The following is a 26,984-nucleotide window of genomic DNA, read 5'->3' as shown; positions in this document are numbered from 1 at the left end:
TCCCCTCCGGTGTTGATTGCAGCCAATTCCCGGTCAGGAACCAGCCCCGGGGGGACCCCATGGCTGCCTGTTCCCCCCTCCTTCCACTGCCTTTACTGGCACCGCTGGGATGGGCCACGGGGAAGCAGGAGCTCCCGGGGGTGGAAGCCGGGGGTCCTTGGTGGGCACAAGGGACCCTGGATGCCCAAACGGTGGGGGGGCTCTATTGTCACAGCAACCTAAATGTGCATTACTGCCCCTCCGGCAGCAGACCCACGGTTGGAGGACTCCGGGAATGGGATAATTTGCAACCGGGGGGCTCCATGGGGTGTCCATGCGGTCCTGCCCGGCTGTTCCGACCCCCGAGGGTGATTCGGGGGGTGCTGGAGGTCTCCGGCGTGTCCCCCACCCCCATTTTGGAGGACTCTCCAGCCGCCCCTCTCTATGGTCCGCCCGCCACGCGGCGCCGCTCTGCCCCGCCCCCTCTCCGCTGTCGGGGGCGTGGCCGGGGAGTCATGAATATGCATGAGCTGCGCCGGTGGAGGGTGAGTGGGGGTCTCTCTGCCACCATGAGGCTGCGGGTAACCGGGATCCTCCGGCTCTTGGCGCCCACCGGGGGACCACGTGGCTTCGGCTCCAGCAGGCAACATGGGCCCGGGACCCCCGAATTGAGTGGGGGGCTTCGTTGTCATGGGGACGGCTCTAGGCCTCGGTCGCGGCCTACTCAGCCACTCGATCGGAGGCCTCGTTGCCGTGGCAACGAGGCTAGGCCGTGCTGGCGGAAGACCCCGGGGGGCCGGACCCTCATCCCGGGGCCCCGCCGCCATCCCGGGCTGGGGAACGGGCCCGATGGTTTCCAGATGTGGGTTGTGGCGGCGGTTCCCCCGTGGAAGGCGAGAGGAGGGGGGTCTTGGGGAGGGTGGACCCCGGTGGGACCGGAGGGAGCGAGGCGGGGAGGGGAGGGGAGGGCGGGGAGAGAGGGCAGGGCCGGGAGGAGGCACCAAGCGGGTTTTTCCTGTCCCCGCAGCCCCGGTGAGTCACGGGAGAGGCGGCGGCAGCAGCGTGAGACCCGTGGGGACACTAACCCCTCCTCCCCGCCCGCTCTGCGCCCCCCACGTGTGTCCCCGGCCCGCCCCCGACATGAGGCTGATGTGGGGAAGGTGAGTGGGGCGCCCGCGGCCACTGAGAGGGGCCGGCCGAAGGTCTCGGGGGACCGGGCGGTGCCTCCCGGGCTGCCGGGGGCTCGAGGGGGTCGGGGGTGACCTGGGCAGGGAGCTGAGATGAGAACTGGGGCAAACTGGGGGCCAGCTCGGCGCTGGGGGGTTGGCGAGGGCCGGTGAGAGTGACACGTGTGTGTTGGGACAGGTTAGCGCAGGGTCAGACAGGTAGAGGAGGGGCCCCATGGCGTTAAGGGGTGTAGTGTGGGGTCCGTGTGCTTACGCGGCGGGTTGGGGCCGTGTCTTGGTCTGCTGCCGGGGGCCGGCTGGCTCAGGTGAGCCGGGGCAGATGTACTAAGGGTGGCACCGCGGTGTGATCTCCGTTTGGCACAGCTGGACAGGGCTTGGCACAGGGCCCCACAGGGTGGTTGGGTTTTCCCAGGCTTGGGGCACTCCCCAAACGATTCTCCCTCTCTCCCCAGGGGCTGACCCTCGCGCCGTGCCCCCCCACGTCCCTGCATCGCCATGGCCTCTCAGCCGCAGCCCCTGCACCCCGCCGTGCCCTGCACCTCCCCTGCTGGCACTGCGGGGGCCGGGCTGGCCGGCAGCCCCGATAAAGGTCAGTACTCCGGGCCTGGGGGGAATCGGAGCAGGGGGATTGCTGGGGCAGCCCCCGGGGGCCTGTTCCCAGTTGTGGGGGGCAGCACCACTCCGCTGACCCCGTTCCCCTCCCTTGCTCTCTGCAGGCAGTGTGCGCCCCAAGCCACCAGTGCGGCCCAAGCCCCGCGTGCTGCCCAAGCCGGCCGTGCCCGCCAAGCCCCCGGTGCCACCCCCCACGCCGGGCCCGCGGCACCCCCGGCCCGAGCTGCCCTCGGCCGAGAAGATGAACCGCCTGGCCGGGCCCCAGCCCTACAGCGGCGCAGGCGCAGGGGGGCCCCTCCGGCGCCCCTCCTTCACTGTCAGATCACCCGAGACCCCCAATGGGAAGGGGCTCTCGTCACCCGTGGTCGCAGGCGCTGAGGAGGAGGTGCCCCCGGCCCCGCCAACCCCCTCGCGCAAGGGCCCGGCGCCCTTCAAGGTGACGCCAGTGCCGGTGGCTGCCAGGCCGGAGCGGTTCCCAGGCACCACCGTGGAGGAGATCCTGGCCAAGATGGACAGCAGGGAGGGCCCAGGAAGCCCAGACCGGGCCTGGCTCTCGCCTTTCTGTGCTGACCCCTCCTCCCGCTTCGGCTCCAAGACGTTTTCTGCCTTCCGGAAGCGTCCCAGCGAGGAGGCAGATGGAGACCCTGCCAGTGAAGCCCCCCAGATGCCCCGACCTGTGGCAGGCGAGCTGGGAATGGGGGATGATAGACACCCTGTGTCTGAGATGAGGTGAGGGCACAGGGACTGATGCTGGGAAGAATGGCAGTGGGAACAGGTATCACTCCAAACCATCCCAGGGTTGGGAATGTAACGGAGCTGAGGTCTGGTCGCCGGCACAGGGCCCAGGTTCCTCCCGAGCTGCAGTGCCTCCAGCTACCTCCGTGGGAAGGCCAGGGCGGCTGGTGCCGACCGCAGAATGGGCTGTCCCGGGCCAGGAGCTGCCTGTAGGTGGGCTCTTAGCCAGCCCCTGCGAGTAACAGGCAGGGGGTCACTCCCCCAGGAAATGCTCCTGATTTTCCAGCCTTGCTATTTTTTCCCTGCTGGGCCATGCTGGAGCACAAGGAGCAGTCAGATTGGCGGGGCTCCCAGCTGCAGGATGTCCTGGGCCATGGCCAGTGCTTGGCCACGCTCCCAAGAGCTGGGCACCTCAGGGAGAGCTGGGCGGGGGCTGCTCTGAACCGGAGTGTGAGAAACTTGCTCCCAAAGGACCGAAAAATTTCCGGAAGGGGAGCTGGAATCACTTTGCCTTCTTCCCCTCGCAGCCCAAGCCACGGGCTGTGCAGCCGTGGCAGGGCCCGACCCTATACCCTGCATCCTTGAAGGGTGGTTTGGGGCAGGGGTGCCTCGTGGCTGGTGGGAGAATAGCACCGAGGCACACAGTGGGATTTACCTCCCTTCACCTTTTCTCTCTGCAGCAGCTCCCCCCCAGCTGGGCCGAGCTGTGCTGGGGACCCCCACGGACGCCGGAGGCCACCATCCCCTCCTGACGTGAGTGCTGGCCTCGCCCTCCGGCGCCATGGCGGCTCCACTCCTGGGCTCTCTCCTTCGGGGCTCTCCTGTCTCCTCCGGGGCTCCCTCTCTGCGGGGTGCGTGTCTCTCCTTTCTCCTTGGGGTGCTGGCTGCCCCTTCCTGGGGCTGAGAGCCGGGAGCCCGTCATGGGGCCTGGGGGTGTGGGGGTGGCGTGTGCCAACGCCGGTGCCAGGCGTGGGCAGGGAGCAGCCATGAGTCACCAGCTGGGGTTCGGTGACCCGGCAGGTATGTGGCAGGGCAGGCCCCAAGGGCACGCGGCCAGCCCCTTTCCCCGTGCCGTGTTCACTCAGGGCAGTGACCGGGACACCGGGCCACGGTGACACTGTGGGTGGCAGCCTGGGCACCGGCACCAGGTCACCCCAGCAAGGGGGGCAAACCCTAGCGGTACTGGGCATGGGGATGCCAGCCTCAAGCAGGGCAGGGGGCTGTGCTGGGGGTTCTGACTTCTTCCTGCTTCATTTCTTCTCTCCATCTGTCCAGGCGCTTTGGGGGTAGCAGGGGGCCAGGCAGGGAGCAGGGCTGGGGTGCCGGGAGCCGCCCTGGCTGAGTCACGCAGGAGCAGCCTGGTTCTGGCACGCAGCATGGGCACTTCCTGCCCCGGGTGCAGGGAGGGGAGCAGGGCTGGAGGGAAGGACCCTCCAGAGGTTTGGGGGGCTGGCCTTGGGATGCATGATGTTTGGAGGTGCTCTCTCTTGACTGAACCCCCCTGCTGGCTTTTTCCACAGCTTTTTACTCTACAGCTGGGTGCCCTCGGACCTCCAGGCTCCCCAAGGCCACCCACTTGCCCAGCCCCAGCCCCAGGAGCTCCTTTCCAGCCTGCTGAGCTCTCTGCCCCAGCCCCTGGCTCCCCTGATGCCCCCGCTGAGCTCCTGGCCCCCGACTCCCCTACACTGCCCCCTGGCTCCCCAGAATCCCCCACTCGGCCTCCAGTCGAGGTCCCCATCACCTCCATCCAAGCCCCGGGCGCTCCCTTGGCCACCAAACCGCAGCTCAGTGTCTCCCGTTCGCCCGGCTCCCCACACACTCCAGGGGAGGGATCCCCTGGCACCGCCAGCCCCCCTGGCACTCCTGAACTGCCCCCACGAGTCACCTGCCCCCCCGGCTCTCCCGAGGCTGCTGCCGAGTACCTCGGCCCCCCCAGCCCACCCCTTGCCAAAGCCTCTCGTCCCCCAGGCTCCCCAGAGGGACCTGATGACTCTGCAGTGTCCCCACAGTTCTATCAGGGTCCTGATTTCAATCCCCCTCCTCGGGATGTGGGGCTCCGGCGCTCCTCAGAGGGGGTGCTGCGGCCCCCACCCACGGGGCAGGGCCTGGGGGAGCTGGGGGGCTCACTGAGTGCCCTGCCCCGGCCTGGAGACCTCCTGTCAGAGCCCTCCCTGGGCAGCGAGTCCGCCTGGAGCCTTTCCCAGTCCTTTGAATGGACGTTCCCGTCGTGGGGGGCACGCTTGCCAGCCTTCCCTCCCCGCTCCCCCATCCGGGAGACGCCTGACTCAGGGCTCTCCGAAGAGGGGGAGTCAGATGGGGAGGCTGTGGCCCCCAGCCCTCCAAAGGACAGCAGGTCTGAAGGACCTGACAGCCAGCAGGCAGAGGGGGGTCCATGCCCAGGGGGTCCCGTAGCCCAGCAAGAGGCTGAGGGCTCGGCAGAGGAGGAGGAGGAGGAGGAAAGAGAGGCAGAGCAGGATGCTCCCATGTCCCACTCCCCACTTCATGTGACAAAGCCTGGACAGGACCCAGCTGAGCCTGAGTCCTCCACCCAGCCCAGCCTCACCACAGCTGCCCCCCTGGATCCAGCCCCTCCAGATCCAGCTGCTCCAGCTGACTCAGCCTGGGCAGGTGATGGCCCCAAGAGCCTGCAGGGTCCCGGGGGCCCAGGCCAGGCTGAAGGACCCTCACAGGACCCTGAGCCCCACGCCGACCCAGGCTGGCTGACAGAGCTGTTGGCGTCACCCGGGGTCCACGGCTCTCCAGAGGTGAGGGGTGTGGGGGGCTCTGTATGGTTGGTGTGGCCTGGGCTCCTCCTCTTGCCCTCCACTGAGCCATGGGATGGGACAGGATGGGCAGGTGGGTAGGTGGAGGCTGAGCAGGACTGTGTGCTATGGGGCAGGTGATGGGTTCTGCCTCCCCCTTGGGATGGGCCCCACTGTACTGTGTCCCCAAGGTGTTTCCCTCCTCTCCCCTTTCTAATCTCTTTCCCCCCTCTAACTCCTCTCCCCTTTTTTCCACCAGAACCTGCTGGGCTGGTCACGGAAGGACCTGTGCAGTGAGTTTGGCATTGGCCACCCTCGCCAGGACAGCAGCTTTGACTGGAGCCACTCAGGTGTGTCCAGGGAGAGAGACTGGCCTGTTGAGACTAAGCAGAAGCAGGAATTCGGGACCAAATCCAGCTGGGACAGCACCCACAGCAACAAGGACAGCACTGCGCAGGAGAGCTGGAGTGGTGACTACAGAGCAACGGAGCTGATGGGGGACACAAAACTGGGCTGCAGCGACTGGTCCCCTTCCCTTGGCACTGGGAAGAGCTGCCCACAGGATCCAGACTTCAGTGCCAGCACAGCCAAGTGGGGCCAGGGCTATGGCAGCACAGAGGAGCTTGGCTCTGGACAGGCCAGCTGGGGCAGTGGCCTCAGCACAGGACATGTCGGGCAGCTGGACAAGGAGCCACACTCCGGGCAGCCTACCTGGGAAGGCAGGTACAGCAGCGAGGACATGGATATGAAGGACAGGGAGCTCACCCCAGACTGGGCCAGGAAATACAGCACCCAGGATGCTGGGAACAAAGATGAGAATTTAACACTGGGCTGGGCTGGCAGATCCAGCACTGGGGATGCTGGGAGCCCAGATAAGGAGCACAGCCCCAGCCGGCCAGCCTGGGACAGGAGGTATAACCCCGGGGACATGGAGAGCCAGGACCGGGAGTTCAGCCCCAGCTGGCCAGCCTGGACTGGTGAAATCAGGGACATGGAAAGCCAGGACAGGGAGTTCAGCCCCAGAAGACCAGCTTGGACTGGTGAAGACAGGGAAATGGAAAGCCAGGACCAGAAGTTCAGCCCCAGCAGGCCGGCCTGGGATGGCAGTTCCAGCACCAGGGACATGGAGAGCCAGGACCAGGAGTTCAGTCCCAGCAGGCCGGCCTGGGATAACAGATACAGCACCAGGGATATGGAAAGCCAGGACCGGGAATTCAGCCCCAGCAGGCCAGCCTGGGATGACAGATCAAGCACCAAGGACATGGAGAGTCAGGACCAGGAATTCAGCCCCAGCAGGCCAGCCTGGGGTGATAGATCCAGTGCAAGGGATTTGGAAAGTCAGGACCGGGAATTCAGCCCCAGCAGGCCGGCCTGGGATGACAGATCGAGCATCAGGAATACAGAGAGCCAGGACCAGGAGTTCAGCCCCAGCAGGCTGGCTGAAGCCAGTGAATGCAGCACCAGGGACCTGGAGACCCAGGATGAGTTCAGTCCCAGTGGAGCAGCCTGGGGTGGTAGATCCAGCAGCAGGGACCTGGAGACCCAGGACAGTGAATTCACATCCAGCAGGCCAGCCAGGGATGGCAGGCACAGCACCAGGGACACAGAGACCCGGAATGAGGGATTGTTCAGTGCCAGCGGAGATGTCTGGGATGACAGATCCAGCACCAGGGATGTGGAGGCCCAGGACAGAGAGTTGAGCCCCAGTGGAGCAGCATGGGATGGGCAGCACAGCTCTGTGATTCCCAGGGAGGAAGAGCAGGAGCTGATCCCAGCCCGGCTGAGCTGGCCCAGTGTAGGTAGTGTCGGGCAGACAGGACTGATCAGGATTGGTGAGGAGGACATGCCCAGCTCCCATTGCCCCGATCTCCCGGCCCAGGAGCCCATCTGGGGCAGTGCCCACCAGCCAGAGCATGACAGCTGCAGCAGCAGGGACTGGGCTAAGGAGCTTGGAGCAGCCGAGTGCCAAAACCAGTTCGGTGTCATTGGGACAGAGCGGGTGCCAGACCCCTGCAGTGCCGGAGCCTCGGATGGCTCCATGTCCAGGGTCCTGCCACAGCCCCAGGCAGGTTTGCACAGGGATCTCTCTCTGGACGTGGGCAATGCCCGCTGGAGCCAGGACCTGGACAGCTGGAGTGTGGAGCCACAGGATGCTGAGGCCAGTCGCCAGGAGTGGGCGAGTGCCTTCAGTGCCCGCTGTGCTGCCCGCAGCCGGGACCTTGGTGTGGGGGAGCGGAGCCTGGGAGGAGACACCCACACAGAGCATGGGTAAGGAGGAGGGTGGTGGTGGCAGGGAGGGAGGAGTTTCTCCTGAGGCAGACAGAGGGGTTTGGGGCAGGGCTTGTGTTACTCAGGGCTAGAGCAACTCTGGGGTTTTGTCTCCCAAGCAGGTTGGCCCCCAGCCCTTTGATGGGTGACATTCCAGGTGATCCTCCATCTGTGGAGCCCCCCCGGAGTGAGTCACCCAGCCTCTCTGAGGAGGAGAGGGATCCTTCTAAGCCAGCCACTGCCCCACAGAGCCCCAGGGCTCCCCCTCTGCTGCCAGAGGCTGTCAGTGGGATCCCAGTGGACACAGGAAGTGAGGAACAGCCCTCAGACCACCCAGATGGGGAGAGCTCCTTGAGGCTGGGGGAGCAGCGGCTCTCTCTGGCTGCCCCCGAGGCCGAGGGGTCCATGGAGCAGGGGCAGGAATTTCCTCTTCTGGAGGTGAGTGGAAGTGGGGAGATTCTAATCACCCTGTATGGCCTAGGACTGCCTGGCTGTCACAGGATGTGTCTGAATGGGGCATCTCTGCCCCCAGGGACAGCCATGGATTGAGGTGGAGGCTGTGGGTGTGCTGGCTGGGATGGGGGGTCCCTGGGCTCTCTGTGATAGCTCTGACCTGTCCCCCGGGCTTGGCAGGACACCGAACTCCTGGACAGCAGCGTGTTTCGCTGCAAGGCCAGCCTGGGCCGCAAGCGCCAGCACCGGGCGCCATCCCTGCGTCCCACTGCCACCGAGGGGGAGAGCTGGATCTTCCGGGACTCCACAGGTGAGCCCAGCGGGGATGGGGGTGGGAGCAGGGTGTCTGTCCTGGCACACTGTCATGGTGACACTGTCCCTGTGTGCCCACAGAGCCCCGGCCAGCCCTGGCAGTGTCTTCTGACGAGGAGGCAGCAGAGGAGCCCCGGAGCCGGCGGGTGCGCGGCTCACCCTCGGGCAAGGGGGTCAAGGTGCCTCTCTTTCCTGGCCTCAGCGCCTCTGCCATCAAGGTGAGTCCCTTGGACTCCTGACTGCAAGGTGAAAGAGAGGGTGGAACGCAAGGAAACTGAGGCAGGGTGGGGCTGGGGCCTGGGAGACAGGGAGGAGGCAGTGGGGGATGTGGGGGGCAGAGCACTGTGTTTCTACCTGACCTCTCTCTGCCGCCAGGCCAAGCTGAGGGGTCGCAATCGCTCAGCTGAAGAGGGAACATCATCAGGGGACAGCAAGGGGACCCCTCCTAAAGACCCCCATGTGCAACGCTCTAAGTCCTGCAAGATCCCTGGTGTGAGTGGGAAACCCCCAACCCTGCCTCCAAAGCCAGAGAAATCCTCAGGGTGAGTGTGGGGCCAGGATCTTCATGGAGGCTGAGGGGATCAGTCTGGGTGCTGGGACAGGTTTTGAGGGGCTCACGCTGAAACTCTGCCAATACCCCAGATCTGAGGCCTCTGCCCCAAACTGGCTGCAAGCACTGAAGCTGAAAAGGAAGAAGCCTTGAGTGGGGTGAGTGTGGGATTTGAGGCAGTGCTGGGGACACACCCCCCCCGCTCCCCGTGTCTGCACTGCTGGGGGTAGCCCCCTCCCTCCTCTCTGCCCTGGCTGGGTCCCCCTGGGCTGGGTCACCCCTGGGGGGCCCTTGCAGGATCCTCATCCTCTTCCCCCTGTGTCACTTCCAGGCTCACTCCCTGATGCTGACAGACCGCTGTCCCCAGACCAGGGCTGTCCCCTGCCATGGGGACACACACACACACACCTACCTATGCACTTTGTACAAGCTCGCAGGGTCCCTGTCTTCCCAACACGTCCTCCCCATCTCCCCAGTGTACCCCATCCCCTTAGTCCCCAGGGGGCTGGGGGTGGGCACGAGCCTCCCCCTTCCCCTCCCCCCTGCTCGTGTATGGCCCTGGACACAGGGCGACGGGTCCGGCTCATGGTGCCGCTGCCACAGACAATAAAACCTCGCTGGTCAGTTCAGAGAGTCCTGGCTCTTCTCCTGGCCCATGGGTGAGGATCACAGAGATCCCTGAAGAGGGGACCATGTGACTGCCATTGCCCACACAGGAGCTGTGCAGGAAACAAAGGACACCTCCAAAACCGCTCTGTGCCCACCCTGGGTGCAACCAGCCCGGGCCCCTGGCCCTGCCCAAACACCGAGTGGGTGCCGACAGCAAGACTTTATTGTACTCCAAGGGAGGGGGTGCAGCCCCCCGGGGGGGAGCAGAGGTGGGGAAGGCCTGGGGGCATCCAGGGGGGCTGAGCCCCTCATATCTCACAGATGAAGGGCAGCCTCTTCTTGCAGTGCACGCTCCTCCAGAGCCCATCTGGGGAGAGAAGAGTGGAGATCGGTCCTCCAGGGACCCCCCTCCAGCCCCTAGGGATAACCCACCAGATGCCCCAGATTCCAGCCCCCCAGTGTCACCTCCCCATCCTGAGCCCCTCAGCAACCTCCCCCCATCATGGGCAGGGACTACCCCTGAGCCCCCCTGGACCCCTCCCTTAGAGCCCCCACTGACCGTTGGTGCAGACGGCGGTGCAGAAGCGGTGGCCGGGCAGGGGGTGCCCGGGAATCCACCGGCTGTAGTTCCAGGGGCTCCGGTCAGTCCAGTGGCAGCTCGGGATTGGGGTCTGCCAGGGGAGAAAGGGTATGGGGACCTCCAGCAATGGAAACAGTGGGATGGGAATGGGGCATCCAGGGTAGGCACTAGGGAACCCAGGCTGTGCACTGGGAATTGTGGGGTGGGGCTGGGACACCCGGGGTGGGCACTGGGGACACTGGGAGGAGACAGGGTACCCTGAGGCCAGGGTGGTGGGCACATGGTGGGGGTCCTTACAGCGGGCTGGCTGACGGCACCGATCCAGACCTCGCCAGCAATGGAGCGCTGGCGCGCCAGGAGCAGCAGGAAGCTGTTGGTGCGGGAATCGTGGATCGAGGCCAAGTGCCCGTGGAAGCGCCGGGCACAGATGTGCTGCAGGGACATGGCTGTCACGGGGGGCACTGGTGGCCCCACCCCCCACCCAACCCACCCCATCCCACCTGCGCACGGCGGAAGCTTCGGGAATGGGAGATGACGACGTAGCGGCAGGTGGCGGTGCCCGGCATGATGGGGACACCGAGTGCCTGCTTGTCTCTGGCCCCCAGGCACCCGCTGTACTCTTTGGGCATCTCCAGCTCTGTCACATCCTCCTCGTCCTCCACTGCAGGGCGGGCAAGAGCTGGGGACACCAGCTGGATCACCCTGAGAACAGGGGTGTCCCTGGGATGTCCCTGCGGGTGGGGGGTGTGGGAAGCACTCACCAGAGCAGCTGACAGGAACTGTGCCCAACAGGGCCAGGGCAATCAGCAGGCAGGGCCGCATGGCACAGGGACACTGGGAACACCACTAGCACCCTTGGGAGATCCCAAAGCCCCATCACCCTCAGCCACCCTGGGGACACCCCCATGTGCTGCTCTGCTACTTCCAGCATCACACTGTCCTCACCAAGTCCCCTCAGAAACCCCCCATATCCCCACTGTCCCTCTGCCATCCCCAGTGCCACCCCCACAGGCCCCAGCCCTCCTGTGCCCAGTTCCTCACTTCCAACCCTTGTGTCACTCCCTCCCCTGGGCATCCTGTGCTATCCTGTCCCTCACCATGTCCCCTCCACCCCTGGCACCCCAGAGTCCCCCAATGCCAAACTCAGGAACCCCAACCCTGGCAGCTGAGGGCTGAGCCCACCCCCATGCCCCTGTCTCCACTGCTCACCTGGGTCTTCAGGGGGCTTTACCCACTGCCACCTTTATATCAGTGACAGGGACACGTGTCCCCAACCACAGCCTTGTGACACCCCCAACCACCAACTGCTGGGGACAGGGTGGGGGACACGCCGGGGGGGGCTCTGCCACCACCCTGCCCAGCCAGTGATTGGGGTGTGCTTGGTCCAGGGGAGGGAGGGGCTGTGGTGGTTTGGGGCACAAGGTGTGGGGAGGGGGCTGTGGGAGTTGGGGCACAGGTTGTCAGTACAGGGGCTCAGGGAAGTTGGGGTACAGGGGCTGGAGGGTTTGGGGTGCAGGTGTGCACAGGGCACGGAGACGAGGATTTGTGTGCAGAGTCCCCAGTGTGGTGCTCAGCTGCGGGCCAGGGGAGCTGGTCAGGGACATGGGAGGCTTAGGGGGGGCTCAAGGGGGTCTGTGGGCAAACGGCCACGCTGGACCCAGGGGGCCACAGCCGTTGAGAAGGAAATGGCTCTTGGGCAAGCATGGGCGGCAGGAGATGGTATCAGCACCCCAACATCCCCTCTGCACCCCCAGCACCCCCACCCCAGGACACGCTGCACCCCATACACCTGCCTTGCACCCCTCAAACTGGAGCAGCCCCCACCCCTGCACCCCCACCCCTTTCACTGCCCCAACACTCACCCTCTGCCTTGGGCACCCCTGTGCACCCCCCGACTTGCAGCCCCCCTTCCTGGGGGCCACGTGTGTCCCACTGCAGGCAGGGACTCCCCCCACCCCCCAGTGTCACCCCAACGTCCCCATGGTGTCCCCAGAGCCAGCTGGGTGGCGCAAGGCTGTGGTGGTGACATGTGGCCCTGTCACCCCTATAAAGGGGACCAATGGGCAGAGCCCCCCAGAGCCCCCAGGTGAGGAGCGAGGATGGGGACAGGGACATGGAGGGGGACATCAGAGTGGGCTCAGCCCCTGGCTGCTGGGGTGGGGACCAGAGGTGGGCATCCCTGAGGCTGGGACCAGGGTGTCAGGGGGACACAATGGGTCTCTGGGATGCCAGGAGTATATGGGAGTGTCACAGGGGATGGAGGGACAGTGGGGATATGGGATACAGAGGGGCAAGGTGGGACACAAGGTGGGACTGGGGGTGGCAGAAGGACAGTGGGGACATGGGGGATGGCAGAAGGGCCACAGAGAGAACAGATTGTTACCAAGGGTGGCAGAGAGGCTCTGGACTATGGTGGGGGGTGGCCAAGGGTGACAGGGCTGAGGCATCTCCAGAGAATGCTGGTGGTGTCCTCAGTGTCCCACTGCCATGTGGCCCTGCCTGCTGCTCGCTCTGGCCCTCCTGGGCACTGTCGCTGCCAGCTACCCTGGTGAGTGTCCCCCTGCCCCAGTGAGTGTCCCCCACAGCCCTGCCCGCCCCCAGGAACACCCTGGGATGTCCCTGCCACCCCAGCGCCATGCCCACCCCACTGACACCACATGCCTGGGGCTGGGGCTAGCAGAGGGACCCCTGGTACCTGTCCTCTGCCCTGCAGCCCCCCGCCAGCTGCAGGGGGTCCCTGCTGGTGAGACCCCCCCGCTGTACTACACCGTGGTGAAGAAGCTGCGCACCTATGCCCAAGCCCAGGTGAGGGCATGTGGGGCACAGGGGGTGCAGGGGGTACCCAGCACTGCCAGCAGGTACCCGTGGGCACAGGTGACTGCCTGGTGCCAGCCCATGCCTGTCCCATAGCGCTACTGCCAGGACGTGTACCGGGGGCAGCTGGCCTCGGTGCACAGCGCTTCCCGCAACCAGGAGCTGCACAAACTGGCACGAACCTACAAAATCCTCATCTCACCCTGGATCGGAGCTGTCACCAGCAAAAGGGTGAAGGGACAACGGGGACAAGGGGCTACCAAAGGGGTGCTGGGTGCTGGTGAGACCAGCTGGGGGCTGCTTTGGGGGGTGAGGGACTGGGGTGCTGGGTGCTGGGGCTGCATACTGGGGGATGAGCCTGGGCACTGCATACTGGGGCTGGAGGCTGGGTTTGGAGGCATGAGGGGCTGGGTATTGGCTGCTGGGGCGGGTTTTTGGGGTTGAGGGGCTGGGTAGGGCTGGTGGGGGCTGTCACTGGGGACTGAAGTGTTGGCACAGCAGGCAGGGAAGTGGGAGTCCCACTGGGAGGACTCCAGCCCCTGGAACTACGCGAACTGGGCACCCACCCAACCCCTGCACATTGTCACCACCTGCACCACCCTCAGTGCCCGAGGTAAGGTCACCCACCCAGTGTGTCCAGGCTTGGGGGTGCTGGGGAGGGGAGCACAGGCTACTGGGACATTGGAGGAACACTGAATACTGTGGAGAGGAGCCTACAGAGTGAACTGAGGGGGGCACTGAGGGCAGTGGGAGGGGCACTGGGAGGGGTTACAGGGCACTGGGGGAGCCAAGGCAGGGATATAGGGGGCACTGGAAGTGGTTGCAGGGTACTGGGGGGCTCTAGGAACCACCCATGGCCCTGACATTGTCCTTGTCCCCAGATGGGCTCTGGAGAAGCCGCTTCTGCCTCCAGCTGCGCCCCTTCATCTGCCAGTACTGAGCCCCCAGTGCTGCCATCGCATCCCAGCTCCTTTCCCAATAAAGCAGAGGTGCCCTGAGCTGTGTCTGTGTGCACCCGGAGGCTGGGGACAGCGTTGGGAGTCGTGGGGGCAGCACGGCAAGTGGAGGGGGCAGTGATGTTTATTATCCCCACCCCCTGACCCCACTGGCACAGCACCCCGAGGCTGGTACAAAAATGGTGTGCTGGCTGTGGGGCTCAGTGTGGGGTCTCGGCGTGGATCTCGGTGCTGGCGGGTGCTGCCAGGGGGGCGCCAGCCATCCCCAGCTCCTTGGCTCGCCGCTGGCACTCGCGGGCCACCACCACGGGGCTGACAAAGGCCACCAGCACCACGGCGATGAGCCCCAAGTTCATCTGCAGAGGGGAAGAGTGTCAGGGCAGGGGGCTGGCGGGCTGCCCTCCCTCATCCCCTGTGTTAGGCCAGGACACTTGGAGCAGCACCTCCATTTCCCCAGGAGCAGGGCACCCATCCTTCTCTGCTGCAGGACCCTCATTTCTCATGGCATAAGACCTCATCATTCCATCCCTGCTGGGGCAGCATCCCCATTTTCTCATGGACAGGACCGGAATCCCCATTTTCCCATGTGGCAAGACCCCTTCCCTCCCAGGGCAGGACCTCCATTTCCCCGTGGAGCAGCCCCCCCACCCCTGACTCGGGGGGCCCACAGAGCACACTCACGTAGAAGGGATCCCCCTGGAGCGGCCCCTGCACCAGGGCGACACAGGGGTACTGCAGCAGGGCCACCAGCGCCGACAGTGCCATGGCCAGCCCGTAGAGCTTCCCAAAGTGCTGCGGGGGGAACCTGCCAGGCACCCAGGTCACCAATAGGACTCTCCTGGCACCCTGACCCCTGACAGCCCCTCCCCGATACCCTGTCCCCTGCCACCTCCACCCTGTCCCCTGCCATCCTCCCTCCCCACTGCCACCCCCTGCTGCCCCATCCTGACCATGCCACCCTGTCCCCTGCCACAACGACCGTGTCACCATCCCTGCCACCGTGAGCCCTGCATGCCCGGTGGCCGTGGCTGTCCCCACTCACGCGATGGCCAGGAAGGCGGCGTTGCCGCCGTACAGGAAGGAGCGGCTGATGACCTGCAGCACGAAGGTGCCGAACTGGACGGGCAGGACAGGCACGGCGGCAAACACAGAGAACAGCAGGCACTGTGCCACCGTCACCACCAGCGACAGCACCGCCGAGCGCAGGTCTGCCAGCGCCGCCAGGATCCCTGTGGGCATGGGGGTCAGGGCTTGGGGACACGGCCCCCTCTGTGCCCCTTCTCTCTCGTGCATGGGGTGACGGCAGCAATGAGGGTATAGGAGACAAGGACCACAGGACTGGGATTACCCCCATAGTGTGGGGCCAAGGAGTGCGCCTCCACCTGGGGTGAAGGGCCTTGGGGGTCAGTTATCCTCAGGGCACGAAGCTGGGGCTCCGTTTTCCTTGGGGTGGGGGGACAGTTACCCTCAGGGCGGGGGCCCTTTCCCCGCTTGTGCCGGTCGAGGATGAGGCCGTTCCAGGGGGCACAGAGCACCCCGCAGAGCTGGGTGAAGGCGAAGGCGTTGGTGTAGGTGCTCACTGTGGGGGGACAGCGTCAGGCGGGCCCTGGGTGTCCCCGCCGTGTAACCCCCCGCCTCGATGCCTTACCCAGGGCGTGGTCCCCGTGCGCCAGGTGCTCAAGCTGCGGGTTGAGGGTGCCGATGAACAGGTAGTGCCGCAGCTGCATCACCGAGAGCCAGGCCACGTGCCAGGCGAAGAGCCACGAGCAGGCGCAGGCCCGGAACGGCGTCCCGGGGGTGTCACCACCTGTGCAGGTGTCAGGGCGGGGCGCATACAGACACACACCCCAGGCCACACCTTGTCCCTGCCACCCGCTGGGGCCTCACAGCCACCTCTATGCCCATTCCGATGTGTCACCGTGCCCGCACACAGCCACACCCAGCACCCCTTCATTTGCATACACCGGTTAGTAAACCACGCCCACCACCGGGAGGCCACGCCCCTACCTGCATATGCATGATCCCTCCAACCACGTCATGCATAGCCACGCCAGACCACGCCCTTCATTTACATGGCACCGCCCACCGCCCGGCGGTGACCACGCCCATCTGGCCAAGGCCCCACCCCCAGCGAGCGGATTCCCGCTCCCGGCACCTCGAGCTGCGGCGGGTTCCAGGGGTGTCTCCTCCGCTCCGGCCTCTCCCGGAGCCTGCTTGTCCTTGTGCGCTCGGTAGGAGCGGGAGCGCCCCCGGCACTGCAGCCTGCGGCAGCGCCTGTGTCACCCTGCGGCCACCTGGTGGGGCTGGACCTGCCCAGGGGACGGGACCCACCGCCCCAGCCACCCCTCTCCCCAGAGCCCCAGCAGGGCGCAGGCAGCCCCCCATACCCGTAGTCATAGTCGGGGGGCAGCGGGTACGGGATGCGGGTGCGCGGCATCAGGAAGAGGGTGCGCAGGAGGTGCCAGGCGCTGCAGGCCGCCAGGAAAAGGAACATGACCCGTAGGGACAGCCCCTGCTCGTACAGCAGCTGGGGACAAGGACGGAGTCAGAGACAGAGACAAGCTGCCACCGGCCACCTGCTCGGGCCCTAGGTCTGTCCCCATGTGTGGCCCCAGCAGTGACTCAGCTGTGTCCCAGATTATGTCCCCAATATGTCCATAGATGTCACCCAACTGTTCCCAGCTCTGCCCTCCCCTGCTGCCACTGCCGCGTCCCTCGCACCCACCTTGACGATGAGGAAGATGGCGGAGGAGGAGTCGAAGGCCCCATTGTAGAGGGTGATGATGATGGAGCGGTAGTTCCCGAACAGGTTGCCCACCTGGCACCGAGAGCCCCCTGTGTGCCATCAGAGCCCTCCCGTGCCAGGCTGGCTGTCCTGCCGCCACATGGGTGTCAGGGTGCCGGGGGACCCACCTGCATGTTGGTGAGGATGAGGAGGATGCCACCCACTGACAGCATGGACATGGCTGGGAAGAGCAGCACCGCCATCTCTGAGGACACAGGGGTCAGCGGGGACAGGGGTTACCGAAGAGACCCCCTCCAGGGCTGGGGACCCCCTGGCCACAGGGACTCACCTGGGGTGGAGAAGGCGACGAGCAGGGTCCCACCAGTGTAGAGGGAGCTAAAGGGGACAGTGATGATACATGAGGACAGGATCCTGGGAATCACAGGTGATTCCCCTACCCCAGCCCCTTGGGAGCCCGGCCACCCCAATAATGCCCCATTCTCAGTATCCTCCCAGCACAAGCCCCGTCCCCCGTGTCCCCCCCGGCGCGGGGCTCACATGGCGATGAGGCGCGCAGCTGTGGTGCCAAAACGGTCAAAGACGACGCCCATGGGGAAGGTCATGAAGTTGTTCATGAAGGAGCCGATGGTGAAGACCAGAGAGAACTGCTCATCCTGCCCGCTGCAGTCTGGAGATGGCCATAAGTGGGGCATGGGGACACGCAGACACGGACATGGGGACACTGGGAATACCAGGGATGCAGGGATGCAGGCACCCGGGGACATGGATCAGCAGAGATGCAGGGGTCACTGGGCATGTGGGGACACCACAGACGTGACCATACCAGAGACGTGGACTGGGGGACAGTAGGCACATGGGCTTGGAGACGGCAGGGACACGGAACACTGCAGGGTGTCAGGACATTGCAGGCAGCAAAGACAGGCACAGGCACAGGGGGGACATGGGGCAGCACGGGGCATCAGGACAGTGGGGTCACGAGTCAGGGGACCATGGGGACAGGTGGGGGTCCATACCAGACCCCAGGCTGGCGTTGGGGCTGGGGGTGGCAGAGGGCTGGCACAGCCCCTCGAAGTAGCCCAGGTCCTTGAGGACGAAGACGAGGGAGGCCCAGCCGAAGATGATGCCGCAGAAGGCGCCGCACTCCAGCAGCCCTGACAAGAGGGTCCCCAGGCGCTTGGCCAGCCCCGCGCCCCCCGCCATGTCCCCTGCCCAGGCGGCCACTGGCCCGGGCTGTCACCAGCCTGGGGCGTCTTCGCTGAGCCTGTGGGTGACAAAGGCTGGGCGTCCTCATGCTGGCACCCACTGGGGGTACAGGGACACCTGGGGTGCACGTGGCAGCACATGGCCACCTGGGCAAAGGCCACCGTGGCCCCAGCCCTGCCCCTTGTCCCTGGCCATGGCAGCTGAGACAGGGCCAGGGCTCACACACGGGGGGACAGCTGTTGACATGTGGCACACAGCTCTTTACAGATACACACAGATTTACAGGTGCATACTGTTGTTTACAGGTGCACACCCGTTTGTGGGCACACATACACATTTATAGGTGCACACACATTTCCAGGTGCACACACAGCTGGTTACAGGCACACACACACACACATGTATTTACAGGTGCACACACAGGCATGCACACCTGCACACACAACCGTGCCTGTTGACTCTCGTCCTGCACCCCTCACCCACCTGCACGAGGCCAGGCCCTCCTGCTGTCACCGTCACCTTCGCCACCGTGGAGTTTGAACCCCGGCAGTGTGGCTGGGATGCATCTCCACACCCCCAGGGACTCCCCGCCTCATCTCCCAGGAGCACACTTGGGTCCCCCAGGCTGCCAGTCCCCGATAGTGCCTCGGGCCCCTGATAGCACCTCCGGCCCCCGAGGGGGACTCGGTCCCCCCACTGTGCCAGGACCCTCCCCATGCTGTCCCTGTTGCCCTGAGCCAGCCTGGCAGGACCTGGCACAATCCTGGGGACACTGCTGGGCGTCCTGGTGTGTGCTCTGGTGACAACACCGACAACACACCCCTGGGAACACCAACATCATCCCAGGGACGCCAGCATCCCCAGGGGACCTGGGCAGCCATGGCGACACTGGCACACTGCTGCACACCCTGGTGTGAGCACTGGGGACACCACAATAACACACCTCGCCCCAGGGACGTCAGCACCCTGCTGGGGACCTGGCACAGCCCTTGGGAAACTGGCACTCTTCCTGGCAACGCTGACAGAGCCCCTGGGGACATTGGCACCTCCTCGGGGACACCAACACACCCTCCCCCCTCCCAGGGCCTGGCACAGTGCTTGGGAAACTGGCACAATCCCTGGAGATGCTGGCACAGCCCCTGGGGACACAAGCACACTGCAGGGGATGGTGACACACCCCTCCGGGGCCATAGCACAGCCCCTGGGGCCCTCCCTTGGGGACCCTGGCACACTTCTCAGGGACACTGTCACATCTCTGGGACCCTGCCACGCCCCTGAGGATCTTGCCATGTCTCCAGGAATCCCCTCACACTGCTGGGGACCATGAGGTGTCTCCTGGGGACACTGCCACCCCAAGCACTGCACTGCACTGGGAGCTGTCACCGAGCTGGGGCTGACAGCAGGTCACCCCACACATGCAGTTGGGACTCCCCCGTGCCCCACAGCTGGGTGTCAAGGTCACTATCCTCCGTGTCCCCCCACCTCGCTCCCCCACCCCCCCACAGCCTAGCTCTGCTGCACCGAGCCCCTGTCACCGTGTCACTGTCCAGGGCCTGTCCCGCTCCCCTGCCCGCTGTAATGTCAGATAATGAGGCCTCATTACAGTGACCAGCAGCTAAAGATTAACCTGCACAGAGCCGGGGGGGGCCGGCCCGGGGGGAGCTGTACTATTTTTAGCTACTCAGGAGGGGGGCCGGGGCTGTGGCATCAGCTGTGACATGTGGGGGTCACTGCATGGGGCACCCTGAGCCACTCACTGTGGGTGTCAGCCACTGAGCCTTACTGGGGTGTCCTGGACATGCTGTCTCCGCCAGCCACACTGGTGAGTTCCCATAGCAGTGACCCCCCCATACTGGTGAGGCCCCATACTGGTGAGCCCTCCATGGGGAGAGCAGGAGGATCCAGCTCGGGGGTTCGCAGCATCAGTGATTCTGTCCCCTCTGTCCCTGCTGTGTCCCGACAGCTCCCCCCGGGCCGTGAAGGGGGCAGGTGGGGTCACAGGACTTCTGGAGGCTGCTGCACGGCTGGGCCCCCCTCCGCACCCTGCTCCCCCCACGGGAAGGGGTGTTCTGGGCCGGGCACTGCCCGCGCCCCACGGAGCAGGGCCAGCCCCGCCTGCCCACGTGTGACGGGGGGGACACACAGCGTGGTCCCGGGGGTGTGCGGCCGTGGGGCCCCGCCGTGCCAGCCCCCCGAGCCGGCCCCACGGCCCCGGGGCTGCCGCAGCCCCGCCGCTCCAACCACGCGCATCCCCGGCACCGCCCCGGACACCCCGGACATCCGCACCGCGTCCACGCCGAGAGCCCAGGGCCCTCGGTTCCCCTTCTCCGGGATCCTCCCGTCCCGGCCACAGCCCCCCTCCCGCCCCCCTCCGCTGCGTGTCCATCCGGGCCCCTCCGTGACCCCCGGCTCCTCCCGCCGCATCCCCGCGCCGCTCACCCGCCTCCCGCCCGGCCCGGCGGGGAGGGGACCGGGCTCTCCCCGCCCCGGCGCTCCCGGTGCTCCCGATGCTCCCGGTGCCCCCGATGCCGCGCCCCCCCCCCCGCACCCCCCCCCACTGCGGGCGGAGCGGCCGGGCCGGGCCGGGCCCCGCCCCCGGGCGCGGCGGTTCGGGGGGGCGCGGGAGGCGGCCTCGGTGGAGCGGGCCCGGTCACCCGCGGGTCCGCCCAGGAGGGGCCGGCCCGGCACGGAGCCCTGCCCCGGTGCCGCCCCTACGGCCCCCGCGGGTGCCCCCCTCGGCATCTCCAGGTGTGACACCTCACCTGGTGTCCCCAAGATGCGCTCCTGCTGGCGCCACCCTCGGGCCACCCTTGGATCGCCCTTTTGCTCACTCCTGGGCCAGTTTTCAGTGATGTTTGGGTCACCCCTTAGACCATTCCTGGACACCCCAGGACTACCCTTGGGCTGTCCCTGGGCCACTCCAGCTGCGCCATCCCAGAGCCATTCCCATGTCACCCCGCTCTGTTGTGTCCCCTGCCTGGCCCTGGTCCCCCACCCCCTCCCTTCGCCCCAGCCAAGACTCTCCTGTCCCTCCTGTCACCCTCCCCTGGGCCACATCCTCTCCTCTGTCCCTCTGTCCATCCATCAGTGCTTGCAGCCACCTGGTTTGTCCCCACCTGTCCCCACTGCTCCAGCCTCTCATCTGCTCTGCCAGCTGCCCTTCTGTCTGTTCATCACCCGTCCATCTGTCCATCACCCATCCATCTGTCTGTCACCCATCCATCTGTCCATCATCCGTCTGTCTGTCACCTGTCCATCTGTCCCCCTCCATTCACAACTCAATCCATCCCATCCATCTGTCCCACAACCATCCAGCTGCCCATTACCTGCCCGTCCCTCCACCTATCCACCTGTCTGTCCTCTCCATCCTCCAGCCATCCCTCGGTTCGTCCCCCCCATCTCCAGATGTTCTCCGTGCAAATGTCTGTCTGTCTGTCCTCTCCTTGTGTTCACTTGTCCACCAGTCCGTCCTCCACCTCTCTGTCCCCCCACCTGTCCCCTCCTTCCATCATCCTTCACCGTCCATCCACCCCTCCCTATCCACCCTGTCCCCAGCTGGCCAGGCGGGTGGGCACCACCCCCCACAGCCCCTCCAGGGTGGGCTCCCCCTCCCCTGCCCAGATCAGCGGTGTCCGGCCGGGGGCTCCGCGGCCGGGCTGGGGGCACGGGCGGGGGGAGCGGATGGCGGCCCCTGAGTCAGCCCCGCGCCGCCCACGCCCCCTCCCACGGGTGCCGCCGCACCAGCTTGTGGCATTTCGCTCGCCGGAGACGGCGCCGCAAACACGCGCCGGTGCCAGCCGGTGCCGGTGCCGCCGCAGCCCGCGCGGCCACGCGCCCCCCCCCACGCGCGGCACCGGCGCGGGGCCCGGGCGGGGCCGGTACGTCCCGCACCGCCGCCTCCCGCTCTGCCCCGGGCCGGGCCGGGCAGCGGCGCGGCGGCACCACGGACAGCGCCGGTCCGGCACCACGAACAGCGGCGCGGTCCCGCGTGGGTGTGCGGAGAGCGGCCCCCCCCGCGCCCTCCCGGGGGCTCGCTGGCTGCGGGACTCCCGGCCCCGCCGCACCCGCTCCGGGGGCAGCCCCCGCGGGGTCCCGCTGTCCGCGGGGACACCAAAGCCCGGCGCCGCTCCAGGGATCGTGAGACAGAGAGAGGGAGGGAGGGAGGGAGGGAGGGAGGGACGGACGGACAGACGGACAGACTGACGGACGGACACCACCCTCCGTGTCCCGCGCTCAAAGCTCCCCACGCGAGCCCCGCGTCCTTTCCCCCCGGGGGGGAATCCGTCACACCCCCGTGTGTCCCCATTGGGAGTGCCCCTCGTGAATCCCGCAGGGCGTGTCCCCCGTGGACGCCCGCAGCGCATCCGCCGCTGTCCCCGCCGGGAGTCCCCGTGCCCACCCCTGTCCCGCCTGGGGCGGGCCGGCCCGGGAAGGGTTAAGCGGCGGGGCCGGCGCGGGGGGCGGAGCGGCCGCCCCGGGATAAGGCGCGGCGCGGGGAGGGCTCAGCCCCACGGAGCCGCGGGCAGCGCCGCGCCGAGCCGAGCCCACCCGTGCCCGAGCCCGAGCCCACCCGTGCCATGCCCCGGGGCGGCGGCGGCTGCTGCTCCCGGCGGCGCGGCGGGGGCGAAGGGGGCGAGCAGCCCCCCCGGCACCGGCCATGACCCCGCGGGTGGGCAGCGCCTGAGCGGCCGCCCCGCCATGCGGCCCCCCACGGCTCGGGACCTGCCCCCAGGTAGGCGCGGGGTCGGGCGGGGTCCCACGGGTGTCGGGTGAACCCTGGGGTGCCACCCGGAGACCTCGGTCCCGGCTCAGGATGCCCCGCAGCGCCCGGGGTGCGGATGTCCCGGGGTGCGTGGGGAGCCCCGGGGGCGCGGGGACCCCGGGGCCGCCCCGGAAAGCACAGCCCGGCGTGGGGGCGCAGTCCCGGGGCACCCCAGGTTGAGTCCCCCGCGACCCCCGGCTGCCTGGCGCGAGGGTGCCCCCCGACCCACGAGGTGCCTGCTGCCAGCCCAGCCCGAAGTGTGGCTGTCTCATGACCCACGGGGTATCCGGTGCCACCCCCGGACCCCCAGCCCAGCGTGGGGGTGCCCCATGACACGTGGATACTCGGTGCCATCCCGGGTTCCCCAGGGCGGCGTGGGGGTGCCCCACGGACCCCCCGGCACACCCTGCGCAGCCCCGGCGTGCATAGCCCGGCTTCTGGGCGCTCCCACGATCCACGGCGTACCCGGTTCCACCCCGAGACCCCCAGCCCGGAGTGTGGGTACCCCACGACCCCCAGCGGGGTGTGCCCCACGACCCACGGGGTACGCGGTGCCACCCCTGGACCCCCAGCCCGGCGTGGGGACGCCCCACGGTTCACAATGTGGGCACTGCCGGGGAGCCGGGAGTGCCCGGGTCACCCCGCGGGTGGGTGCCGCGGGTCGGTGGGGTACCCGCAAGTACCGGGTTGGGGGGATTTGGCACCCGGGGGGGGGAAGCTGAGAACCGGTGACTTCAGCTCCCAACTGAGTCAGCCCGCGGCGTGGGGGAGTGACAGATGGGACGCGGGTGGGGGGCGCACGCCGGCACGGGGCGCCGGGGGAGGGGGGCGGCGCTGAGCAGATGCGCCGGACGCCTCCGTGGGTGGCTGGGGGGTGGGTACCCCCCCAACTCGTGGAGCACCGGCAGAGGGGAAGGGAGGGAAGGGGGCGGTGGGACCCCTCGGTGCATCTCCGGTGTGACCTCCGGTGCACCGGAGGGTCCCACCGCCCCCCTCCTTCCTCTCCCCTCCCCCGGTAGCGGCGACTGGGCGCATCCACGCATCCCCGGGCGTGGATCCAGGCCGCCGGGCTGAATTATGGATGAAGCTCTCGGGTTGCAGCCTGAGGGGGGGGATGGACACGGGTGGGGGGGGGGAGGTTGGAAAGGGGGGGATGCTGAACACCCGGAGCGGCGGCGCGTGTCGTCAGCCCGCGCCCACGCGTGCCCCGCCCCACACGTGGCCGCGGCACGCGCGCACGTGGCACCGCCCCGTTTGGGGAGGGGGCACGGACCCCCACCCCACCAAGACTGGGGTGAGAGGGGTCCCAGGGGTCTGTGACCCTGTGGGGGATTCTGGTGGACCGTGGGGCGGGCACGGTCCCGCAGGAGTGTGGCCATGGCAGGGGGGGTCGGGGAGCTTTGGGGGTCCCTGGGGAGCACGGCCCCAGTGGTAGGAACAGCCCCAGGAGGTCGCAGATGGACAGCCACTTTTGGGGGTGCCCAGCCTCGGTGCTGTGCAGCAGCATAGCCCTGGGGGGTCTCTGGGGAGTAGAGTCCTATGGCCTGATGTGGGCCTGGGGGCTGCAAGGGGTGCTCAGTGCTACTGGGTGGTCATGACCTTGGAATTCTACTGGGGGACTGTGGCCCTAGAGATCTCCTAGGGGACCGTGGCCGTGTGGATGGGCATGGCCTTAGGGGGGCCCTTGGAGAGGCATGGCCCTCTGGGGGCCATGGCCCTATGGGTGGGCACAGTCCCCCACCTCGGGGTGCCCAGCCCTACGGGGTGGTGATGACCTTGGCGTTCTCCTGGGGAACCGTGGCCCTACGGAGCTGGTGTGGCTTTGGAGGGCTTTTGGGAGCGCCCAGCCCTAGAGGGTTGTTATGACCTTGGGGTTTTCCTGGGGAACCATAGTCCTAAGGGTAGGTACAGTCCCGGGGGCCTCCTTGGGGTGCCCAACCCTACGGAATGATCGGACCTTGGGACTCTCCTAAGGAACCGTGTGTTGATGGGGTGGGCACGGCCCCGGGATGCTCCGAGAGGTGCCCATGGGGCGTTCCTGGAGTGCCACGGCCAGGCGGGCGGGCACGGCCCCGGGAGGCTCGGGGGGCTGCGGGGGGCGGGGGTCGGGGTCGCGGGGGTCGGAGACGCGCGGTGCCCCGCGCTGACGCCCCGCTGTGCCCTCAGGCGGGCGCCCGGCGGCCCTGCTGCTGCTGGCGGCGCTGGTGTGGGTGCCCGGCGGGGCTCCCGCCTGCCCCGCGCTCTGCACCTGCTACGTCTCGCCGCCCACCGTCAGCTGCCAGGCCAACAACTTCTCCTCGGTGCCCGCGGGGCTCCCGCCCGGCGCCCGCCGCCTCTTCCTGCAGAACAACGTCATCGGGGCGCTGCGGGCGGGCACCTTCGGGCCCAGCACCGTCACCCTCTGGCTCTACTCCAACAACATCTCCTCCATCCAGCCGGGCACCTTCCGCCACCTGCCCGCCCTGGAGGAGCTCGACCTGGGTGACAACCCGCACCTCCGCGTCCTGGCCCCCGACACCTTCCACGGCCTCCACCGCCTCCAGGCCCTGCACCTGTACCGGTGCCGGCTGGCCAGCCTGCCCAGCGGCATCTTCCGCGGCCTCCGCAGCCTCCAGTACCTCTACCTGCAGGAGAACGGGCTGCTCTACCTCCAGGTGGGTGAGGTGGGGTGGTGGGCGATGCCTCCAGGGCACAGAGGTGGGACCGGGCAGGGTGATGGGTGACACCCCATGTGACAGGGTGTGGGACAGGGTGATACCGATGGGGCCGGAATGCGGGGCAGGAGATGCTGAGGGAGCAGGGTGATGGCCGTGGGGCAGGGCCGTGGGTGACACCGGCACGGCAGGGACATGGGGCAAGGTGCTGCATGATGCTCGTGGAGGAGGGACACGGGAGGGGGTGACGGGTGATGCTGGCAGGACTAGGAGCCATGGCAGGGCTCTGCGGGGCCCACAGCAGTGGCTGTCCAGGTGATGCCCACCAGACAGGGCCACAGAACAGCACCCGGGTGGACCCCCACCCCACACCCACCCCTCTCCCATTCCTCGCAGGACGACCTCTTTGCCGACCTGGCCAACCTGAGCCACCTCTTCCTGCACGGCAACCGGCTGCGGGCGCTGTCGGAGGGCGTCTTCCGGGGGCTGTCGAGCCTGGACCGCCTGCTGCTGCACGCCAACCGGCTGGCAGCCATCCACCGCCGCGCCTTCGGGGGGCTGGCGCGCCTCACCATCCTCTACCTGTTCAACAACAGCCTGGTGGCCCTGCCCGGGGACCCGCTGGCTGCCCTGCCCTCGCTTCAGTTCCTGCGCCTCAACGCCAACCCCTGGGCCTGCGACTGCCGTGCGCGCCCGCTGTGGGCCTGGTTCCGCCGCACGCGTGTCTCCAGCTCCCCGGTGCCGTGCGCCAGCCCTCCGCACCGCCGCGGCACCGACCTGCGCCACCTCCGCCCCCGAGACTTCGACGCCTGCCCCGAGGACGACGACGACGAGGAGGAGACGGAAGATGGCAACGGCGGCGGTGGCAACGGGGTGGCGGTGATGGGCACCCCGGGGCGGGCGCTGGGTCGCCCCGGGACCCTCCCGGCCGCACCGCCCTCCGCCTTCTACCGCGACGGGCTGCCCCCCCACGACCTGCGGGGTCCCCAGCCCCGGCCGCCCCCCCCGTCCCGTGACTCCCGCGGGCCCCCCGAGGACGCCAGCTGCCCCCACGACCCCTGTGCCCCCATGGCCGCCGCCGCGCCCCACCGGCCCCCCGTCCTCCTGCCCCTGCTGGCTCTGATCCTGCCCCGACTCTGAGCCCCCCTCGGCGCCCCAGGGAGGTCCCGGCTCCTCGGGGTGCCCGTGCCCCCCCTTTTCCCCGGGGGAGGCCTCAAGAACTGTGGGGAACAGCCGGTGGGTGGGGGCTGCAGGATGCAGAAGGGGTTCCCCTCCCATCCTGAGCGGGAAAAACCCCCAACAGGAACCAAAAGGTGGGAAATTATTTATTAAAAATGGTCTTATTTTGGGAGAGCGGGGCCTGGCTGCTGTGGGTGGGCCACTGCCGTTCCAGGTCACCGCCTGCTGCTCCTGAAATATTGATGGGAGCGGCTGATGGCAGGGCAGCGAGGCGTGCAGGGAGCTGTGGGGGGGGACGGATGGACACCCCGCGCGGGGAGCGCGGCCACACGCACCCCCCGACACGCGCCACACACCCACCGCCACCGCGGCGGTGACACGCGGGGCCGCTGACACGCGGGGCCGCTGACACGCGGGGCCGGTGACACGCAGGCTCCCGTGACGCCGACACCCCGCACCCCTCGCAGGGTGCTGGCGGGTGTCACGGGAGCCGCGGGGTGCGGAGCCACCCCCGCGCCCTGCGCAGCCTGACCCACTTCCCGCAGGCACTAGCGCACAGATGGAGCAGACGCTGCGGGGCTGTGGGCGCAGGGACACGGCCCGCCTCCTACCCTCAGTCCCTC

At 67.5% G+C, this 26,984-nt stretch overlaps 5 protein-coding genes across 12 annotated transcripts; 3 read left to right on the top strand and 2 right to left on the bottom strand.

The window, feature by feature from the left end:
• The first annotated feature begins 477 nt into the window (after window positions 1-477).
• TNKS1BP1 (tankyrase 1 binding protein 1) lies at window positions 478-9,487 on the top strand. Of its 2 annotated transcripts, none has more exons than XM_058862707.1 (13): window positions 478-524; window positions 1,007-1,139; window positions 1,619-1,755; window positions 1,883-2,507; window positions 3,194-3,266; window positions 4,034-5,278; window positions 5,535-7,543; window positions 7,663-7,981; window positions 8,177-8,306; window positions 8,390-8,526; window positions 8,684-8,850; window positions 8,951-9,016; window positions 9,190-9,487. In XM_058862707.1, the coding sequence occupies exons 3-12, from the start codon at window positions 1,662-1,664 to the stop codon at window positions 9,009-9,011; spliced, it is 4,860 nt and encodes a 1,619-aa protein (XP_058718690.1). In that variant the 5' UTR covers window positions 478-524; window positions 1,007-1,139; window positions 1,619-1,661; the 3' UTR covers window positions 9,012-9,016; window positions 9,190-9,487. The 2 variants fall into 2 exon arrangements, with proteins under 2 accessions (XP_058718690.1, XP_058718778.1); XM_058862795.1 differs by having other exon boundaries at window positions 480-524; window positions 7,666-7,981.
• A 134-nt stretch (window positions 9,488-9,621) lies between these two features.
• On the bottom strand, window positions 9,622-13,050 carry LOC131592497 (bone marrow proteoglycan-like). 2 transcript variants are annotated; one of them, XM_058864083.1, is made up of 6 exons: window positions 12,910-13,050; window positions 10,809-10,901; window positions 10,548-10,726; window positions 10,345-10,479; window positions 10,027-10,138; window positions 9,622-9,834 (listed from the first exon to the last, which is right to left on the bottom strand). In XM_058864083.1, the coding sequence occupies exons 2-6, from the start codon at window positions 10,867-10,869 to the stop codon at window positions 9,776-9,778; spliced, it is 546 nt and encodes a 181-aa protein (XP_058720066.1). In that variant the 5' UTR covers window positions 10,870-10,901; window positions 12,910-13,050; the 3' UTR covers window positions 9,622-9,775. The 2 variants fall into 2 exon arrangements, with proteins under 2 accessions (XP_058720066.1, XP_058720125.1); XM_058864142.1 differs by lacking the exon at window positions 12,910-13,050 and having other exon boundaries at window positions 10,548-10,708; window positions 10,809-11,107.
• Window positions 11,176-13,859, top strand: LOC131592154 (proteoglycan 3-like). Of its 6 annotated transcripts, XM_058863699.1 has the most exons (4): window positions 11,970-12,852; window positions 12,958-13,092; window positions 13,363-13,474; window positions 13,743-13,859. In XM_058863699.1, the coding sequence occupies exons 1-4, from the start codon at window positions 12,535-12,537 to the stop codon at window positions 13,799-13,801; spliced, it is 624 nt and encodes a 207-aa protein (XP_058719682.1). In that variant the 5' UTR covers window positions 11,970-12,534; the 3' UTR covers window positions 13,802-13,859. The 6 variants fall into 6 exon arrangements, 5 of the variants coding, with proteins under 5 accessions (XP_058719534.1, XP_058719682.1, XP_058719615.1 ...); XM_058863551.1 differs by lacking the exons at window positions 13,363-13,474; window positions 13,743-13,859 and adding an exon at window positions 11,176-11,640 and having other exon boundaries at window positions 12,403-12,852; window positions 12,958-13,305; XR_009280530.1 differs by having other exon boundaries at window positions 12,958-13,474.
• A 44-nt stretch (window positions 13,860-13,903) lies between these two features.
• SLC43A3 (solute carrier family 43 member 3) lies at window positions 13,904-20,300 on the bottom strand. Its single transcript, XM_058863234.1, has 13 exons — window positions 20,206-20,300; window positions 17,577-17,824; window positions 17,101-17,230; window positions 16,892-16,938; window positions 16,731-16,807; window positions 16,543-16,635; window positions 16,205-16,344; window positions 15,973-16,079; window positions 15,466-15,624; window positions 15,283-15,396; window positions 14,860-15,046; window positions 14,499-14,622; window positions 13,904-14,173 (listed from the first exon to the last, which is right to left on the bottom strand). The coding sequence occupies exons 2-13, from the start codon at window positions 17,761-17,763 to the stop codon at window positions 14,018-14,020; spliced, it is 1,521 nt and encodes a 506-aa protein (XP_058719217.1). The 5' UTR covers window positions 17,764-17,824; window positions 20,206-20,300; the 3' UTR covers window positions 13,904-14,017.
• A 1,973-nt stretch (window positions 20,301-22,273) lies between these two features.
• Window positions 22,274-26,533, top strand: RTN4RL2 (reticulon 4 receptor like 2). Its single transcript, XM_058863357.1, has 3 exons — window positions 22,274-22,498; window positions 24,695-25,182; window positions 25,579-26,533. Exons 1-3 carry the CDS (start codon window positions 22,465-22,467, stop codon window positions 26,320-26,322), a joined length of 1,266 nt encoding a protein of 421 aa, XP_058719340.1. The 5' UTR covers window positions 22,274-22,464; the 3' UTR covers window positions 26,323-26,533.
• Window positions 26,534-26,984: the final 451 nt, after the last annotated feature.

The sequence above is a fragment of the Poecile atricapillus genome, chromosome 1 (genome assembly GCF_030490865.1).
Source record: "Poecile atricapillus isolate bPoeAtr1 chromosome 1, bPoeAtr1.hap1, whole genome shotgun sequence".
NCBI lineage: Eukaryota > Metazoa > Chordata > Aves > Passeriformes > Paridae > Poecile > Poecile atricapillus.
Note: the sequence above shows the minus strand (reverse complement) of the source record. Positions and strands in the feature narration are given on the sequence as shown.

Bases quoted from the DNA above. Each gene is read 5' to 3' on its own strand.
- SLC43A3 (XM_058863234.1), bottom strand. From the start codon at position 17,763: ATGGCGGGGGGCGCGGGGCTGGCCAAGCGCCTGGGGACCCTCTTGTCA. The intron at 16,939-17,100 runs GTGAGCCCCGCG...TGTCCCCTTTAG, and splicing joins GCTGCGCGCCTCATCGCCAT to CTCCCTCTACACTGGTGGGA. The intron at 15,397-15,465 runs GTAAGGCATCGA...GTCCCCCCACAG, and splicing joins GCACGGGGACCACGCCCTGG to TGAGCACCTACACCAACGCC.
- LOC131592497 (XM_058864083.1), bottom strand. From the start codon at position 10,869: ATGCGGCCCTGCCTGCTGATTGCCCTGGCCCTGTTGGGCACAGTTCCT. The intron at 10,139-10,344 runs GTAAGGACCCCC...CTCCCCTGGCAG, and splicing joins GTGCCGTCAGCCAGCCCGCT to ACCCCAATCCCGAGCTGCCA. The intron at 9,835-10,026 runs GTCAGTGGGGGC...TTCTCTCCCCAG, and splicing joins CACCGCCGTCTGCACCAACG to ATGGGCTCTGGAGGAGCGTG.
- LOC131592154 (XM_058863551.1), top strand. From the start codon at position 12,535: ATGTGGCCCTGCCTGCTGCTCGCTCTGGCCCTCCTGGGCACTGTCGCT. The intron at 12,853-12,957 runs GTGAGGGCATGT...CCTGTCCCATAG, and splicing joins GCACCTATGCCCAAGCCCAG to CGCTACTGCCAGGACGTGTA.
- TNKS1BP1 (XM_058862707.1), top strand. From the start codon at position 1,662: ATGGCCTCTCAGCCGCAGCCCCTGCACCCCGCCGTGCCCTGCACCTCC. The intron at 3,267-4,033 runs GTGAGTGCTGGC...CTTTTTCCACAG, and splicing joins GGCCACCATCCCCTCCTGAC to CTTTTTACTCTACAGCTGGG. The intron at 8,851-8,950 runs GTGAGTGTGGGG...CCAATACCCCAG, and splicing joins AAGCCAGAGAAATCCTCAGG to ATCTGAGGCCTCTGCCCCAA.
- RTN4RL2 (XM_058863357.1), top strand. From the start codon at position 22,465: ATGCGGCCCCCCACGGCTCGGGACCTGCCCCCAG. The intron at 22,499-24,694 runs GTAGGCGCGGGG...CTGTGCCCTCAG, and splicing joins GGCTCGGGACCTGCCCCCAG to GCGGGCGCCCGGCGGCCCTG. The intron at 25,183-25,578 runs GTGGGTGAGGTG...CATTCCTCGCAG, and splicing joins ACGGGCTGCTCTACCTCCAG to GACGACCTCTTTGCCGACCT.